Source organism: Pseudonaja textilis, chromosome 1, assembly GCF_049901715.1.
Source record: "Pseudonaja textilis isolate UNSWEBS1 chromosome 1, rPseTex1.2, whole genome shotgun sequence".
In the NCBI taxonomy this organism is placed as follows: Eukaryota; Metazoa; Chordata; class Lepidosauria; order Squamata; family Elapidae; genus Pseudonaja; species Pseudonaja textilis.
The window spans coordinates 171,067,016-171,085,458 of NC_141990.1; the positions used below are offsets into that span (position 1 = coordinate 171,067,016).

General features: G+C 38.2%; 1 protein-coding gene across 4 annotated transcripts in view; it reads left to right on the top strand.

The window, feature by feature from the left end:
- ALS2 (alsin Rho guanine nucleotide exchange factor ALS2) overlaps positions 1-18,443 on the top strand; it is a 76,460-nt gene that overhangs the window by 4,668 nt on the left and 53,349 nt on the right. For 2 of the 4 annotated variants that reach the window (XM_026696758.2, XM_087919677.1), the window contains exons 2-8: positions 5,006-5,080; positions 6,383-6,537; positions 7,061-7,965; positions 10,778-11,138; positions 13,216-13,384; positions 13,768-13,864; positions 15,438-15,515. In XM_026696758.2, the coding sequence (XP_026552543.1) occupies positions 5,061-5,080; positions 6,383-6,537; positions 7,061-7,965; positions 10,778-11,138; positions 13,216-13,384; positions 13,768-13,864; positions 15,438-15,515 (1,785 nt within the window). In that variant the 5' untranslated portion in view covers positions 5,006-5,060. Of the gene's footprint in view, positions 1-4,085; positions 4,209-5,005; positions 5,081-6,382; positions 6,538-7,060; positions 7,966-10,777; positions 11,139-13,215; positions 13,385-13,767; positions 13,865-15,437; positions 15,516-18,443 lie in introns of those variants that run through there. The other 2 variants (XM_087919678.1, XM_087919679.1) reach the window with 2 other exon arrangements.

Genomic DNA, 18,443 nt, shown 5'->3' on the forward strand with positions numbered 1-18,443 from the left:
AGGAGGGTTTCTCCTGAAATCAACCACCATTTCTATGGTTTTGAGTTCAAGATTGTTCTGGTTGCACCACAAGGCTAGTTGTTCAACCTCCCATCGGTATGTAGGTTCATCATTGTCTCGAATGAAACCAATCACTGTTGTATCATCTGCAAACTTCAGTACTTTAACAAAGGGATCTTTTGAGAAGCAGTCATTGTTATATAGTGAGAAGAGAAGTGCACATAGCCCTGGGGGGGCTATTGTTCTAATTTTAGAGGTATCTGATGTGATTTTGTCTAACTTCACATGCTGTTTCCTGCCTGTTAGGAAGCTTATGATCCATTTACAAGTGTGGTCAGGTACAGTTAGTGAGTTAGTTTAGTTAGAAGAATATCTGGAATGATGGTATTGAATGCTGAGCTAAAGTCTACAAAGAGGACTTGCATAGGTCTTTGGAGATTCAAGATGTTGTAGGATGTAGTGTAGAGTCATACTAACAGCATCCAACATCTGTCGATCTATTTGCTTGGTAGGCAAATTGCAAGGAGTCTAACAGCGGATTCGTGATGGTTCTCCCTCGAGCTGCTCGGATCATCCAGAGAGTGGGAGGTGCTCCAGTCTGCGTCTGTGTAGGCTGAGCTTAATTACCGAGGAACGCTCCGCCCTCTGTCATGTGGTCCCTTGTAGCGTTCCCCAGTTTATGCCCAGCCTTCACAGAGTTAGGCTGTGTGTTTTGATTGTGCTTCCCACTTTGGCTGATTCAAGCAGGATAATATTTCAGTTACAGGTTGGATTTAAGTTTATTATTTCCTTAGCCTCTGCGCATCTGTGGGTGTCTTGAGACTTAGGGATGTGTGTTTTCGCCCCCAGGGGGCTGAGCGGGCGGCTTAGCAGCGCTTAGCGCTAACACCCCCCCCCCCTGCCGTTTATTTCTTTCCATTCCTGCCTTGCTGTCCTTGTGCCTTTCTAAGGTCCGGAGCCTTTTTATTCTGGTTTTCCCCCCACTAACGCCAATCGCCCAGACAGAGGCGATTTCAGCATCCTCGCCCTCGTGGCTCGCAGGACGCACCCGCCCTGAGCCGTCCGCTTCGTTTTTTTGCTTTCGATTTCCAGGCGGCCGCCATTTTGGGCGCCGCCTTGTGGCCGGGCGACATTTTGCAGGCCTCCTATTGCTGCGACATTCTGCTGGCCCTAGGCTTAGGCTCCCAGGCCTAGTAGGGCTGATCTCTCTAACTCCCTCTCCCAGAAGGAAAAAAAGCTGTTCTTTACTCTATTATTTGTGGGAAAGGGAGAAACGATGGCACACCCTAGATGTGAGGCGGGCCCTCCGCATATACATTAACCGCACACAACCCTTTAGAAGGTCGGAGTCTTTATTTCTCTCCTTCCAGCCCAAGTCCTTAGGCCACAAGGTGTCCCCTTCCACCATCGGGCGATGAATCAGAGCCACCATCGTCAAGGCTTATTCGTCTCAGACCTTGCCAGTTCCCAGCGGGGTTACGGCGCATTCCACCAGAAGTGCGGCCACCTCTGCGGCCTGGGCCACCCAGGCTCCAATCTCAGACATTTGTCGGGCCGCCACCTGGGCTTCCCCCTCCCCTTTCATTAGGCATTATAAGATTGACATCTTTGCATCAGCAGAGGCCTCGTTTGGTAGACGAGTCCTCCAGCGGGTCATCGAGGACCCAGGGGAGCTTCCACCCCAGACGGATTCCCTCCCGTAGGACAGCTAAGCTTTGGTATGTCCCACTCTTTGGATGATCCGAGCAGCTCGAGGGAGAATGGGCGTTGGTCTTACCTGACACGCCATTTCTAGTCGAGCTGCGAGGATCATCCAGCCCCACCCTTTTTTATTTTTTCTGTCTGGGGGAACCTTGTTTCAGCCAATGATACTTTAAGTCTAGTTAGATGAGAGTTAGACGACTTTCCTCCTCTCTCGACTTCGCATAAACTGGGGAACGCTACAAGGGACCACGTGACAGAGGGCGGAGCGTTCCTCGGTAATTAAGCTCAGCCTACACAGACGCAGACTGGAGCACCTCCCACTCTGGATGATCCTCGCAGCTCGACTAGAAATGGCGTGTCAGGTAAGACCAACGCCCATTTTCAGGTGGCCCAAGGTCTTCATAAACTACAGATGTTAGAGCAACCGGTCTGAAGTCATTCAGTTCCTTGATGGAAGGTTTCTTTGGCACTTGGATAATAGCAGAACATTTGAAGCAAGAAGGAACATAGCACATCTCTAGTGATTTATTAAAGATGCAGGTGAAGATGGGGGCCAGTTGGTCAGCACAAACTTTTAAGCAAGAAGGAGTTATCTTGTCTGGGCTTGGTGCTTTTCCTGGCTTTTGTCTGTGAAAAAGACCTTGCACCTCATTCTCTGTAATCACCAGAGGTGGTGGGCCCAATGGGATGGGGTAGGTTGTAGGAGGCTTGGCTGTTGGTGTGTCTGAGATGGGGATTGTGGAGTTGGGTAGCAGTAATTTTCTCTCAAATCTACAGTAGAACACATTCAGGTCATCTTCCAGTTGTTGATTTCCTTCAGCATGGGAAGGAGGTTTGCTGTAACTAGTGATATTTTTTAGAGTTTTCCACATGTTTTCTGGTTCATTTGTTGAGAACTGATTCCTTAACTTTTCAGAGTAGCTTCTTTTTGCTGCTCTGATCTCTCTTGTTAATGTTTCTGGCCTGATTGTACAGCATTCTATCACCTTTTCTGTAGGCTTCCTCTTGGAGGGATGTAGCTCTCAAGTTTAGCTGTGAACTAAGGTTTATTGTTACTGTATATTGTCAGGTTTCTCGTCGGCATGCAAAGGTCTTCACAAAAAGTGACATACGATGTTACAGTATCCGTGAGTTCACCCAAGTCTGCAGAGGTATTTTTGAACACATTTCAATCAGTGCAGTCAAGGCAAGCCTGTAGTTTTAGCTCCTCAGTCCAAATCTTCACTGATTTAATTGTTGGTTTCATGGTGTTAAGTCTTTGTCTGTAAGCAGATACAAGGTGAATCATTCAATGATCAGAGTGTCCCACAGCTGCTCGTGGTAAAAACCAATAAGCATCTTTTAATGTTGTGTAGCGATGGTCTAAAGTATTCTTGCCTCTTTGCTTTATTAAAATCTCCTAAAATAATTTGAAATAAATCTGGGTATTAACTTCAGCCCACATAATCTGGTCAGCTAGAGTTTGTAATGCATTGTTTACACAAGCTTGTGGAGAAACATACACAGCAATTAGGAGGAATGAGAACTCTTGTGGAGAATAGAATGGTTTGCAATTGATAATTAATGTCTCTAAGTCCATATCACATCACAAAATTTCTTTTGTATAGTTATATCTCTGGACTAGCGGCAGTTAATAAAATACCACAATATCCTCCCTTCTTTTTACCAGATGTTTCTACAATTTTGTCTGCTCTCTGTATATGAAATCCTGGGATGTGCAGTCTACTATCATCAATTGACTCATTTAGCCACCTTTCAATGAAGCAGAGAGCTGCCGAGTTGTAAAAATCAGAATTGCATCTATTTAAGAGAAGTATTTAATCCATCTTATTAGCGAGTCAACGTAAATTAGTCAAAGAGTGAAGGGAGAGGGGTGTTTATCCCACTTTTCCTTAATCTATTCAAAAGTATTTGTTGTGTCAGGTAAATTGACATTATAGTTATTCAGTTTGAGTATTAAATCTCAGGACCTTAATACTATAACTAAATAATGAAATGGGGAAGATCTCTGCTTCAGCAATGGCAAACAGAGAAACAACATGCACTACAAAAGCCTTAGACTCCTAAAATGCTAGCAAGAAGGTTCATAGTAGTACATACATTCCTCGTGCCAACCTCCAATGTACCAAGGAATTGCTAAGTTGGATCTAGCTGTTTTTTTGCCAGCAGGAGAATCCCCTCAGTGACATTTAGCTCAGCACTGCAGCCTGTGGAAAGTGGAATGAATGCTAATGTGCATAGATCTTTACAGTTCTTAGTAGCACTTCCCCCAGTGTTCCTGGGCAGATTTAAAGGAGTGGGGGGAGGTTGTCTTGGAAACTAGAGGAGAAATGGACAAATATCATATTGTCTTTTGCTCCTGTGGAATTCTACATGGAATCAGAAGCTCTCAGCCTACTGAGTCTGATCCATCCTCTTGAGTGAACTCTCTGACTTGGATGGGGAGTGAGGCTGATGTTTAAATAGGCCTTGGAGAATTGAAAAAGCATAAACATGACATTATGGTAGGTATTTTATATGTATTAAAAGTGAGTCTGTACTTAATTGTTAAAATATACTATATGTTTTATGTGTCACTGATTGGTGATATGTTAGTAAATACTTAAAAGAATTGTATGCGTCTATCTACATTTTTTTACACCTAGCTATTATTACATCTTGCATAATATCTGGAAGCATTAAGCTTGTAATTAAGAAGACCTGCATCCTGAAGTGTAGGGAAGTCATGTTACTTCTGATACGCTAGCCAATTGGAGCTTCTATATATAAATACGGGTATATAGTGAGGAATATCGGTATACATATTAATTGAAATAAAATATGACAATTTCATACTTTCATAAATGCCGTGATGTAAATTTGATTCACTTCACCTGTTTTAAATTTTTAGTCCATGGAAATGTAAATAAGCTGTTGCTGCCATTGTATTTAGGGATTGATTCTTTCCCAGCAATGCACCGTTTTTTGAATGCTCACAAATTTACTGTTTAATCATCTGTTGTAGCAGGCCAAATATATATTTTTCACACCTCCTAGCAGTGCTAGCAGGTTTGGCTGAAGTTGTCAGCTGCCTTGAAGACAACAGGCTTTGAAGCATTTCTTCAAAGTAGATGGGATAACTCTTGGTATAATGAACATTTATTTGTAAATTGCTTTTTTAACAGAATATCATAGAATGGATATTTTTATCATTACACTTTTGTGTAGTTCTTTACTGACTGTATTAGACTTTGTGGTATGTAGCTCCATTCTGCCTGAATTTCACTTGAGCTTGTTTTGTTTTTAACAATTTGCCACACAGGCCCTTTATTATTTCAAAGGAGAATAACTTGGTGATGGAGCATTCTCAGTGACTGATGGACTCAAAAGAAGAAAGGTAATTTTACACTTCATATATAAAAGTCTCATAATTCATAACATGAGCCATGGTGGCACAGTGGTTAGAATGCAATACAGGCTACTCCTGCTGACTCCTGGCTGCCAGCAGTTCGAATCTCACCATCTCAAGGTTGACTCAGCCTTCTATCCTTTCGAGGTCAGTAAAATGACCCCGATTATTGGAGCCAATATGCTGACCCTGTAAACTGTTTAAAGAGTGCTGTAAAGTGGTATATAAGTCTAAATGCTATTGCTATTGCTATAACTACCATTGGAATTACATTCTGTAATGTATTAATTCTGCACCCAACTACCTGGGGTACTGAACTGAGATTTTTTTAAATTTCTTATCAGTTTGTATATGTATATGTTTGGCTGTATGAGTACTGAAATAGTATTTTGCTGAGTAATAAATTTAAAGTTTGTTGCATAATAAAACTAATATTAGTTATTATATGTACTTTTTAAAATTATAATGAATTTCAGATCAAAGGACAAGGAAGATTATTGTTAGAATTGGAGACATTATATAATAGAGAAATATAAGCTATAGAATTTAAATGAATGAATAAATAATACATTAAAACCAACCAGGAAGGAGAACAGTAGGATTGTCTAGTTCAGAGGATTTTTTTTAAAATAGAAAACTTTATTTATTTTTACTTGTGCTCTGTTTCATCAAATTTATTTTCAAAATAATCTTCTGTTAGCTTATTGATAAGTTATCTCTAGGCAAGATATACAACAAATCTTACAAATAAGTTGAGGATATAGAAAATGGCTTGCCTGGCATCATAGGGATCTTTAGGGTTGAGTAGGGATTTGAGCCTGAAATTCCTGGCCTATATCCCCAATATTAACCTGCCTTGTGGGACAGCTACCCCCACAAGTTTTCATATTCTATCTGTACAAGTGGCTGAGATCTTAGGAACAAGTATTCTAGATATCTTAAATTTTTCTAAGATTTTATAAATGTGTCCTTGGATTTTCTTAAACTTCTTTCCAATATCAGAACATTGAGAACCCAACTGCTTTTTGGGGTAGATTTGCATCTAAGTCATGGGTGTCAAACTCACTGCATCACATTGACGTCACCTGATGTATCACAACTTTTTTCCCCCTTCGCGGAGCTGGGGTGAGCGTGGCCTGTGCATGCTGCATCCGGCCTGCGGACTACCAATTTGACACCCCTGATCTAAGTAAATAAATTCAAAACACTTATGACACGTGCAATACATCACTTGTATCAGTTCTGATATGCCCGGATTTTAAATGTGTCACTGTTTCCTATTTATGCTAGCTTAGCAGCCCAAGAAGGAGCAAGAGAAAGAGGCCTGGTCTATGTGTGGCAAGCTGGTTCCTATTGTCCTACCCCTGAAAGACTTCCTGGTTGGACTGGAAAAAGAGTGTTGCAGGCAGCACTTGGAGAAAATCACGGTGTACTTTTGTCTGATGGTATGAATGTTGGATTTTAAAGAAACATTTGTTTTTAGAGGAAAATAGCCAGTTTTAAAATTCTACCAAGATAAATTTTCAACTAGATATATTTTTAAAAGTTTTAATTTGATATTCAAAATATTAGTTCATTTAGGCAAGGTTCTAATGTCTGTACCTGTATCTCTATTCTTAGTTGACAAGAGCAAGTCAGAAATATATTAATACCTTCTTTTTTTAAAAAAATAAAGTTTAATTTTTATACTGTAATGCTCTCATGGATTCCTTGTGGTGTAAAATGTATAATGTAAGTGTTGGAATGTGACAAAACACAGCTTCAGTTCTGTGTTTATTTTGTTTACTGATAGGACCTTGATTTGTGGGCAGTTTTGTTCCTATAAGTTTGTCTTCTCAAATAACTAACTCATCTAATTATGGAGCTGTTGCACCTTATGTTCAAGGTGTGTTACCACTTAATTCTTTTTTTCTCCGATTATATGTAATGAAACTTGAAGTTAACGTGAATAACTTTCTTTTCTTTCAGATGGCAAAGTCTATAGTTTTGGAAAACTATCTTGGAGACCTGGGCTAGAAGAGTCTCTTATTAATTGTCCCACACTGGAAAAAACTTTGAGTGGACAACATGTTGTTACAGTGGCAGCTGGCAGCTTTCACAGTGGAGCAGTAACTGAAGGAGGAGTGGTGTATATGTGGGGGGAGAATTGTGCCGGTCAGTGTGCTGTGGCCAATAAGACTACTGTGCCAGAACCCACCCCCATCAGCATTTCTGATGGCGAAGCTGGACCTTTCTTGCCAATTCGGATTTTGCAATTGTCATGTGGAGAGGAGCACACATTGGCACTTTCACAAAGCAGAGAGATATGGGCATGGGGAAGTGGCTGTCAACTAGGCCTTATAACCAATACTTTTCCAGTGACCAAGCCTCAAAAAGTTGAATACCTGGCAGGGCGTGTGGTGCTTCAGATTGCTTGTGGGACCCATCACAGCTTGGCCCTGGTACAGTGCCTCCCCATTCAAGACTTAAAACCTCTCCCAGAGAGATGCAATCACTGCAGCCAACTTCTCATTACCATGACTGATAAAGAAGACCACGTCATCATCTCTGATAGCCACTGCTGCCCGCTGGGTGTTGTACTGACTGAGTCTCAGTCAGAGAATCGCATGTCTTGTTCATCACTAGAAACTTTGGAAAGAAAGAGTTTAACAAGCAGCCAAGGTGAGGATTGTCAGAAAACCCTTTCAGAAGATCAGATGTTGCCTGGGGCAGAGTATGATGTAGCAAGTATATTTTTGAACAATGATGGACAGGAAGACAGTGGCATTTCTAGTCCAGGAAAGACTTTGATCACTGACAAAACAGCAGTAAAGCAACACTTGACGAACCTTTCAGATAATTCATTAAATGCAAGCAGCTCTCAACCTGAACAGGTATCCATATGCATTTATTTGGCCATACTTTTTTTCCTTTCTATGTTATGCTATGTGCATGCAAAAATCTTAAAACTTCTCATAAAAGCTCAAGGTCAAAATGGCTGTAAGAAAAGAATTTCACATAAGGGGTCCTTGGTACTCTCTGAGTTTGGTTGTTTTCTTGTAGAAATTTCATTACCCAATCTAGTAAAATCAGGGACAGGTTTCACATGGCCTTTAAAAACATAAATTTCAAGTGAGCTGTGTTGGATAGCACATTTATAATCACCATGCTTCCCCAGCTTTGGGTAAAACCTTATCAGAAAGTTCCTAGCCATATTTGAGTAGGTTATTGGAATAATATCAACACTTTCTTTATGATTCTTTTATTACAATCTAAGTATGTACAATTAACAAGAAAGTTTCATGGGTTTATATTACCATAGTTTACTATAGTTTTGTTGTAAAACATTAACTGGGCTTTTAAATAGCTTAGTTTAAACTTTCTGTTATAAGCAAAACCTAGTTTTAGTACTGTAGATGGAATCTTCCCTGTAATTTTTATGCTTCAGATTTTGAAAACTGCTAAACTCTAATCCAGGGGTGGGCAAACTACCGCCCGCGGGCCACATCCGGCCCGTTGGTCTGTCCAATCTGGCCCGCCCCTGAAAAAAAATTGCTGGGCGTGGCGTATTGCCCTGCGCCACGTGGCCCCCAAAGCTGCAAAACAGTGCGGAGCGCTCTCGGGGTAGGAAAGAAAAGAAGAACTTTGCAAAGGCCTCGACTGGGAGTTCGAAATCACCTTCGAGTGTGACCTCTCTGAAGGTGAGTCCCCGCCGATCCCCCTTTTTTTTCAGGGGCTTCCAGGCTTAAATTTTACAAAGGCAAAGTTTGCAGGCGGGAGCGTCTTCCCGCCGAGGAGCGGGAAGGGTTCCGCCTGGCGAGCGGGCAGGCTGCTTGGAGGAGGCGGCTTTTTTAAATGGCATTTTATAAAATTGGTTCGGTCCTCGATTGCAGATCTGATTTTCCATGTGGCTCCCGACAGAAATTAATTGCCCACCCCTGCTCTAATCAATGCCAAGCAATGCCTACAACTGAACTGTGATCTCAGCTTATCAGGAACTAACAATGTTGAATGTGTGCTTTTTGCTATTAGCCAAGTTCTCTTCAGATGGATGGTTTATCCAGAGACATGCTTGTTACAGATATTTCACTTTTCTCTTAAAATTACCAAAACCATATAGCAGTGCAGTAGAAGAATGAATAAAGGACTTCAGATTCTCTCCCCCACCCCACCCCACCCCCAGTTTCTGATCAACATTGTAATTCTCTGTTCCTTCATCGTTATGATAGAAGCGTTTAATGGCAATGGGATATGGAGAGGATTATATAAATGTAAAATGGTCCATATCATATGCTTGCTCATCTGAATTCATTGTCCTTTTTGTAAGGTTGGTACTGCTTGTTAACTGTCCTCAATTGTCAGGGTAAATCAGAATTATTTAGACATCGGAATGAACAGTGTGTTTGATGCATTTGTATCAACTATTCTTTCACATGGGAGCTTCTGAAGTTCAGGATGGTTTTCTTCATGACTTGTTTAGCTTCATGCAGGCAGGAAATTGGTTTCTTCCACATCCAACAAAACTTCTTATTGAACAAACATTAAGTAAAATAACTTATTTACTCACATCTGCTAGTAGAAGCCAGGTGTTGTGTATCAGTAGGCTACCCATTCACCGTAAAACCAAAATTCTGAAAGAACCAGATTTCTGAAAGAATTCTAACTGCAATGTATAGATGCAGCCACTAGAACAGTATTTTAATGTGGTTAGTACTTAATTTATATTTTATGATGAATTCAAAAATCAAAAACTTTGGTACTGTTTGAAAAAACTTATTGTTGCTAAATTTTACAATTAGGAACTAAGTTAATATTGGGGATGTTTTTTTCTGTGATTAACAGTCTAGCTTGACAGGATAGCATGGAGAGAACACTTGCCTATAAAATCGATGAGTCAGACATGACTAAATGATTAAAACAACAACAAAAGCATTCAATTACAGTGTACACCTATGTTAATAATATTCATCAACTAGACCATAAAATCGAAGTGATTCTTCCAATTATAATGTGTTCAGAACTGCACCATTTTATGAAAGATACCCTGTTTATTGCTTTATCTTTTAAAAACTTGATTTTTTTTCTAGCAGGAGCTGCGTGTGTACAATTAAACAATGTAGGGGAAAGTGGGCAGGAAAAACCATGATTTGAATTGGCTTAGGAAAACACTGAAATAAAAGGATGCAGATCTAAATTTTAAAATGGCAGTTGTATTTGCATATACTTTATCATAGATGTTGTATGGTTTATTGTTTGGGTAAAGAGAAAGGTGCAGTACTTTTGTTGGAATGCAGCATGTGCTGGTTACTTAATAAGTGACCACTTTATTACTGAAATAAACAGAAGTAGAAAGCAGTTAATTGGAAGGATTACCACTTTAGGCTATTTATCCAGACTTAGTACTTTGATCAAGTCTGACATGTAGACTTAGAGTTGCACTTATGGAAATATAACAAGCTTTTCATACAGAAGGCAACAAGTATTTCAATGCCCTTGGACAATTTTTTTGAATATGAATAAACAGTTTTCTGCTATCTCTTAAAAAAATTCTGGTTATAGGTCACTTTTCTTAAACAAAGCTAAGACAAACAACTCATCTTCAGTATCAGTTGTATATATTTGTAATAAAACAAGGTGTCTTGGACTATCTATAAAGTTGGCATTTGTGCTGTAATAGATTCTTGGATTTGCTTACTGTATTTTTAGCAGTCTCAAGAAGAGGATCATCTCGTTTGTCTCCCTGGCCCACCTCTCCCAGATACATCTGCCCTTAATAGCCTAGTGGTTTCTTGTGCATCTGCAGTTGGTGTAAGAGTAGCTGCTACTTATGAAGCCGGAGCCTCATCTCTGAAGAAGGTAATGAACTTCTATGGCCCAGTTCCAGGTTGCACAGCATCCCCACCTAGTGGAAGTTCTCCAGTCCTTGATGGAATGAAAGACAGCCGGGAAGAGCAAGTCAAGCTGGAATCAATGCAAGGCAAAAAAAGTTCCAGCTTGGTAGATATTAGAGAAGAGGAATCTGAAGGAATATGTCGAAGACTTTCCTTGCCTGGTTTGCTCTCCCAAGGTGAGATGCTCAGTCGATTTCCAGGATTTTCCTTCCTGGATGTTATCATCCAGTTTCACCAAAGTGTAAAGAATGTACAGGCTTCTAATGGCAGATTGTATTAAATGTCAGCCCTTCAGTATAACACCTTGTTTTAGAAGCAGATCCTAAGATTAGAAGATTTGGAAAACCCTAAAAGATGTTGTTACCTTTGTGTATGTGATTTTGAAGATAGGCTATTAGCACCGTTAATAAAAATAATTCTTTTTAGACCTTTTATTTTGTAAATGTTTTTGAAGCTCATATGTAGAAAAAAGGTTATTCTTCAGCGGAATAAATATTTTCAAGCTGTTTAAATTTATATTTTTAAAAATCAGTTTCTCAAATTACTTTCTCTATTGCTTATATGTATATGCTTACCTATCTGCAGGGACCCATCCCATTTAAAAATAAGATCTGTCTTAAATCTCTCTTTTTAATTCATCAGTTGTACAATCCATGTCTCCAAAAACACTGCTGTGTCCTTTTGAGTCAAAGAGAACATGAATGATTTTTATCATTCAACATGGTAGCCCTGCCACTTTATAGTTGCCTCTTATGTAATGCTAGAATCCTTGATTGTGACTTCTAGAAAAGTATTATTTGCCCCGGTGACTGATTTTTCTGGAAATTGGTGTACTGTAGTCTTAAGGCAGAGAGGCGAACAATCTCTTATTATGTTTGTACAGTGCCCAACTATGTTTTAACTAAAAATTGGTCAGGTCCAGATTCAATTAAGTAACACCTCTGAACATGAATATTCTGATACTCACACCAAGATATTTTTTGATAAAATTTGTTCATTGTGAGTTTACTACATTCCCTAATGTTTTCCATTATTCTCAAGTATATAGGCGGGAACCTTCTGTTACAATTTAGTAAGCATGAGCAGACATTTTAATAAATCATTCAACTAATAATTCTACCACTAGGCACAGGTTTCCTTTCTGTTCGCAAAAAGGAGCTTTCAAAAACAAGCCATCATTAGGCAAATTGTCCAGTAGATAACAGTGTGCATATAGGCATCATCTATCAGATGGTAACCATCTTGTATTCCATATTGTAAATAGATATAAATATTATTTTAATTAAAAGAATCATAGAAAATTGGCATGGCTGTATCCTAACCTCTGGCATCATTTTTATTTCAAAAATAGTTGGGCGCCCAAAAAAATTAAAATGGATTGCTATAGCTGCTTTTGTAGGATTGTGTACAGCTACCCTAAAAGAATAGATGTACTTTGAAGTGATAGAATTTAGAGGGCTAGAACAAATGTCAGGGAACTAACTCATCAGTTTGTCCTCTGGTAAATAGGTGTCTTGTGACTGGCCACTCCTACCAGTGAATGGGCAAACTCCTCCCAGTTATACTACACATTACAAAATACTGCCTGTATGGAAATAAAGCTGTTGATACAGTTTGTCTTTCAGCAGCTACCAGGTCTTAGTGCAAAGTTCTAGAGAGCAAGAAAGAATTTTCTGTATCTTTTTGCTGCCATCTAGTCATTTTTATGCAGCTCAAACCTCATAGCCCTAAACTTGTATATAGACATCTAATGAAAACATCCACCATTCCTTTTTTTGGTGGGTGGAGTTATTTTTGTTTTTAGACTAGCTAACTGGATTCCAGTTTAGGGTCAAATCGGTATAAGGTGCAGACTAATTATGAATGCTTTTTAAAAAGGAATATGATGTCTTCTTTGAGATAAGAATTTTGTTCCTCAAAAAAGCATTAGTAACTTTATAGAAAATAGCTACCTTATGTACTCTGAATGATGGCTAGCACTACAAATTTTAAGAATTTTTGATAATGGGCAGAATTAATTAACATCATGAAGGTACATCATTTCTCTTTTATTTCAAAGTCAATTGAAAAGATATATCGTGCTTATAACAAATTACCTAGGTGACATTCTCAGTTTAATACTTAGCATTTAGACCTGCTAAAAAGACTGTGTGAATCTGCCTTTTAAGGATCAGCAAATAATATATTTAGTTGAACAAAGATATAGATAATCATTATGCTCTAACAGCTTATTCTTGCTTCTCTTACTTAAAGTTTCTCCAAGGCTTTTGAGGAAGGTAGGACGAGCCAAAATGAGGACAGTTGCCCTGACACCTACATACAGTGGTGAAGCTGATGCACTTCTTCCGTCTCTGCGAACTGAGGTGTGGAGCTGGGGGAAAGGAAAAGATGGGCAACTGGGACATGGTGATATCTTGCCACGGTAAGAGTATATATACAGAGAAAGCTTTCCTTTGTTAGGAAGCAGTAATTCCCTCTTAAATAGTTCTCTTTGTTCATCTATCATGGAGTATGATGTGTGGGGCTTATTGGAGATGCCACAGGGAGAAAGCAGGAGAAATCTCTCTCTATCCATTGCTTAATGTTTGCTCACACAACGCTAACTATAACCTAATTGGAATTATCTCCATATGTTTTCACTCTGTAATGACTGGTTCAATATATATGTGCCATCTTGATCATAACAAAACAATTTGTCGTCTGTATTGGCATTGTGAAAATTGATCATTGCATTCCTATGAAAAATACTTTGTGCAGATTTCTTCTGTAAGTTGAGGATCTTGATTTCATTTTGTGGGTTTGCAGGCTCCAACCATTGTGTGTAAAAAGTCTTGATGGTAAGGAAGTAATTCATTTGTCTGCTGGTGGCCATCATTCCTTGGCACTCACAGCTAAATCACAGGTAGGAAAATAAATGCTGCTTGCTTATCTCACATCTGGAGCTTCACTCATTAGGTCAAACTCTGTGTTTTCTGTGCCTCACTCCATATTCAGATTTCCTTTCAACATTATGTTTTTAGTATTGATACCTTTTGTATAGATACATTTATAAATGTTTATGTGAACTGAGACTGAAAGCACGTCCATTGATGCCCAGAATCTGAGTGAACAGGTGCTTCTCATTCTAGTTTGTCTTTTCCAACTGTATGAGAAGTACTTGTTCATACAGATTCTGGCCTGGGCCAGTTAGGGTTTAATTCTTCTTGTCTGAATGATTAAGCATTGATGGGGACTATAAGAGTGAAATTATGTATTTATTTCTGTATTTATATCCTTCCTTTTATTCAGGAGCATAACGTAGCATACGAAAGACCCTCCTTTTATTTTTTGCCACAGTAATATGAGAGAGCTTGGGCTGAGAGAGGGACTTTATTTGCAAAGTTTTGAACAATACTTAAAAACCGATTAATCTGCCTCTTAATTCCCCAAAGGGACAGGTCATCCTGAACAGAGTCATGGCAGCATTGCAAGGGCACAAGACTGATAGAAAGATAGTAATGGTTAATTGGCCTTATAATGCTATAGGTTGGACATGAATAAGTAAAATTATTATTTATAATGAATTATAAATTATTCATTTCCCCCTTTTTTGGCCATTGTTCTGGGCAGTTCTTCTGCCATTTTCTGTCCCAGAATAAATCAAAGAGCATTTCTGGATTAGTTAGTAGGAAGTGACAATTCTGGGATAATCATATCTAGCAATTTTGTTACTCAGGATTTCGATATTCAACCAAATCTATCTGATTGTTTGGTAATTCCTCAAACATATCGGATTTATCAGGAGTCTGGGCCTACTACCTTGAGGAAATTAGAGGTGCTCATGCCTCAGTGACCAAAAAATGATCATATTTTGACAAAGGACTTCTAGAAATGTTCTCCATCTTCAGATAAGGACCAACCTGGTTAAGGCACCAAGCTAGAAAGCAGGAGAACTTGAGTTCAAGTCCTGCCTTAGCCATGAAAGCCAGCTGGGTGACTTTGGGCCAGTTATTCTGTCTCAGTCCCATTCACCTCACAGGGTTGTGGTTGTTGTTTTGGGAAAAATAGGAGGAATATATTGGATGTGTTCTCCGCCTTGAGTTATTTGTAAAAAAAATAATTAAGGTGGGATATAAATAAATAATAAATTATGGGAGTAATGTAGATCCAATTTATGGCCACCATTTTGTGAGTTACACTGCCAGTAGTTATGGCATGGGAAAAGTCTATGCTAATCTTGAATTGCTGGGCTACTGCCAGCCACACAAAGGACATGGAGGTTGAAATCCCCCCCAGAGCAGAAACTACAAGGAATCAACCAAAATCCCAGATATGAGATTGAGAAACCCAGAGAGGGATTGTAATACAACACATCTGGAAGTTACCCCTGTGGAAGGATATTTTAGATGGACTTTTTCTTACCTTACTACACTCTTATTTTATTTTACCCTGGCATAGGTTACTTTAAACTGGCTTTTATCTCTACTTTTCTGCAGGTATATGCATGGGGCAGTAATATTTATGGACAGCTAAGTCATTTGAATTCTCCAACTACAATCCCTCGTCTGGCAAAGGTAATTTTGATTGTCATGAACTTCTTTTCAGAATAATTATTTGTATTTTACAACTTACATCACCACATTTGCTTTTTTTAAAAAATTGCCAATACCTTGATTCAAAAGAAGACAATTGTAAAGACATTTCAGCTGGGCTTTTCATAGTTTCAAAGATCCTGCTGCTTCCCCAAATATAGAAATCTTGACTTAAGAGAATCTTTCTGGTATCTTGATAGTGTGTCTCCCAGTCTGGAAGTCCAAAGCTATCCCTTTCTCTTTTGTCCTGCAACAATTTCATTTTAATTCTAGACTTTTCCCTGGCCCAAACAAATTTAGCTATTATTTTATTTAATTCCCCCCAAAATGTTTTGTCTAATTTCACTGGTACAGTTTGGAATAGATATAGTGTTTTTGGTAGTACAGTCATTTTAACTGTTGCAATTCTTCCCATTAATGAAATTTGGAGTTTCTTCCATGTTTCCAATTTCTTTTGTATCTGTGTCATTAATCTATTATAATTATTTTCTTTAATTGAGGAACATCTTGATGTTAGCCAAATACCAAGATATTTTGCTTTTTTGACCACCTGCATTCCTAAATTTTTCTCTAATTCCTTTTTTTGTTTATCCATCATATTTTTGGTTAATATCTTCATTTTTTTTTAAAGTCCCGCTACTTCACCAAATTCTTTTTTTTTTAATAAAGTTTTATTTGGATTTTCACGCATACAAAATACAAGTAAAACATCTTTTTTGAAAATAGCATGGTCCTGGGTTGAACTTCTTTATACAGACACAAAACTCAATTTCGTGCTCCTTTTTGTATTCTATTCCATATCTTATACTATTCGACATTTTCTATGTAGTTTTTCCCCTCTTTTAATTTTCTCAATTTTATTTTGATTATCGCATCTCAATTCAAATCATTATATTTATACTTTTGTCTGTTCTGTTTCAATTTCATATTATCTTTTCTCATTAAACAAATTTTCTCCTGTAGTTACTAATTGGAGAATGACACCTTTATATCTTTTAATTACATCCATTCAGCTCTTATTTAAACTTCAATATATACCTTAAGGTTATGACCTTCAATATAATACATAATACATAACTTCCAATCGAATTCTGCTGGTACATTCTTATAATACACACTATATTCTTTAAAAAAATTATAAATATATGTAATTATAAACCCTCATTCCATTCCAATTCAGTTCTATCATTAATAATCATTAAAATCTTAACATTTTTAACACTTCTTTTCAATTAAATATCATACTTCCTTAAAGACACATATAATCCCCATAATTATTTTTTCCCTTATTTCTCTTCACATATGTTTTGTAAATCATTAAATATTCATTTTGTTACATTTATTTATTGACAAGCATTCCACTGAATTACGATAGCTATTTTATCAAACATTTTAGTCATACATTGTTTCATATTTTCTAAAATTATTTTTCTAATATAACAATACTATCTTATGTATCTTTGCAGAATCCCTTTTTCCATTAAATTTTCAACCATTATCTCTAAATAGGCCCTGTTTCTCTATATTTTGTTTCTGTCCTTTATAACTTCTTTTCCTTTCTTTCTTCCCTCTCATCTTCTCCCTCCCCTTTTTACCTCCTTGTCTCTCTACTTCTAATTCTCTCTTCTGCATTTCCCTCTTCAGTTGCTTTCTGATTTTATACTTATTTTTCACTCTTTTTTTGGGGGAGTTGTTTTTTCCAGTCTTAAATTTTCCATTCTCTTTCCCCCCTTTCCTTTTTCCCCCCATCTAAGATTACTTGTTCATTAAAGATGGCTTCTTCTTTGTCGCAATGTTCTTGTTCTGCAGGCATTTCTTGTTTTTTCTCATCATTCCAAATCTCCATTTCTAAAAACTGAAATACGAAGCCAAAAGAACCTCTCCCTTCTTGTGCAACTTCTTTGTACTTTTTAAGTTCCATTTTCAGTCCTTCTAAAAGTGGAGCCATTTTAAACAGTTTTAAACAACCATCGAATTGATTTAAGTCATTCAAATACAATAACCAAAAATCCAGAAATCATCAAGTAATCCAAATAGTCTCAAATTATTTCTTCTTATTTCTTTTTCCACTTTCTCTTCCTGGGGTTTTAGTTGCAATATTTCAGTTAAAATGTATCTTTTGGAAGTCTTGTTGAGATTTTGCTGTAAGTTCTTTTTAATTCCAGGCAGTCTCCTCCCTTCCAGATCCTGCCCTTTTATTCTTTTTCTCTCCTTTCCTGTTTTCAAAAGCTTTTGATTATCCAGAAATCTTTATTATCCCTTTGACTTTTTATTTTCATCATTAAATGCCTGTTAATGTCAAAGTGGATTTTTTTCCAATTTCTTGCTTAAGTCTCTTAGCTGTCAGTATAGGAAAAGGAGAAAAAAAAAACCAAATCTTTTCCCTTTTCTCTTTCCTTCGCAGCTTAAAAATCTTCTTAGGGAACAATGTTATTGGTTTTTTTTAATAGTTTCAATTCCAGGGTACCTTATTTGTTGCTTTTGCTGTTTGACCCGGTCAACCAAAACTTTCTCTTCTTATCTTCCTCCTGCACATTCTTTTCCGGTCGAGTTCTTCTTTGTGGTGGCCATTTCTGACCACTGCTACAACCGCCTTTGGGAAAGGGAGTAATGGCCAGCTGGGGAGGAGAGATGTGGCTCTCCTCAACCCTGCAGGCAGTCTCCCCTATCTTCACCACCTCTATGGGGTGGCTTAGCCCCGAAACCAGCCGGCTGGGGGCGCTCCAGCGGCGAGCACAGATCAAAGCCTCGGAGAAACGAGGTTTCGGTCTGTTGCCAAAGGAGCTCAAACTGGAAGTTCCTCTTCCCCGCTACTTCACCAAATTCTTCAATTTCTCTTATTAAAGCAGTCCCGGTTTCATCTGGTTTCTCTAGAAAAAATACTATATCATTGGTAAATGCTTGTGTTTT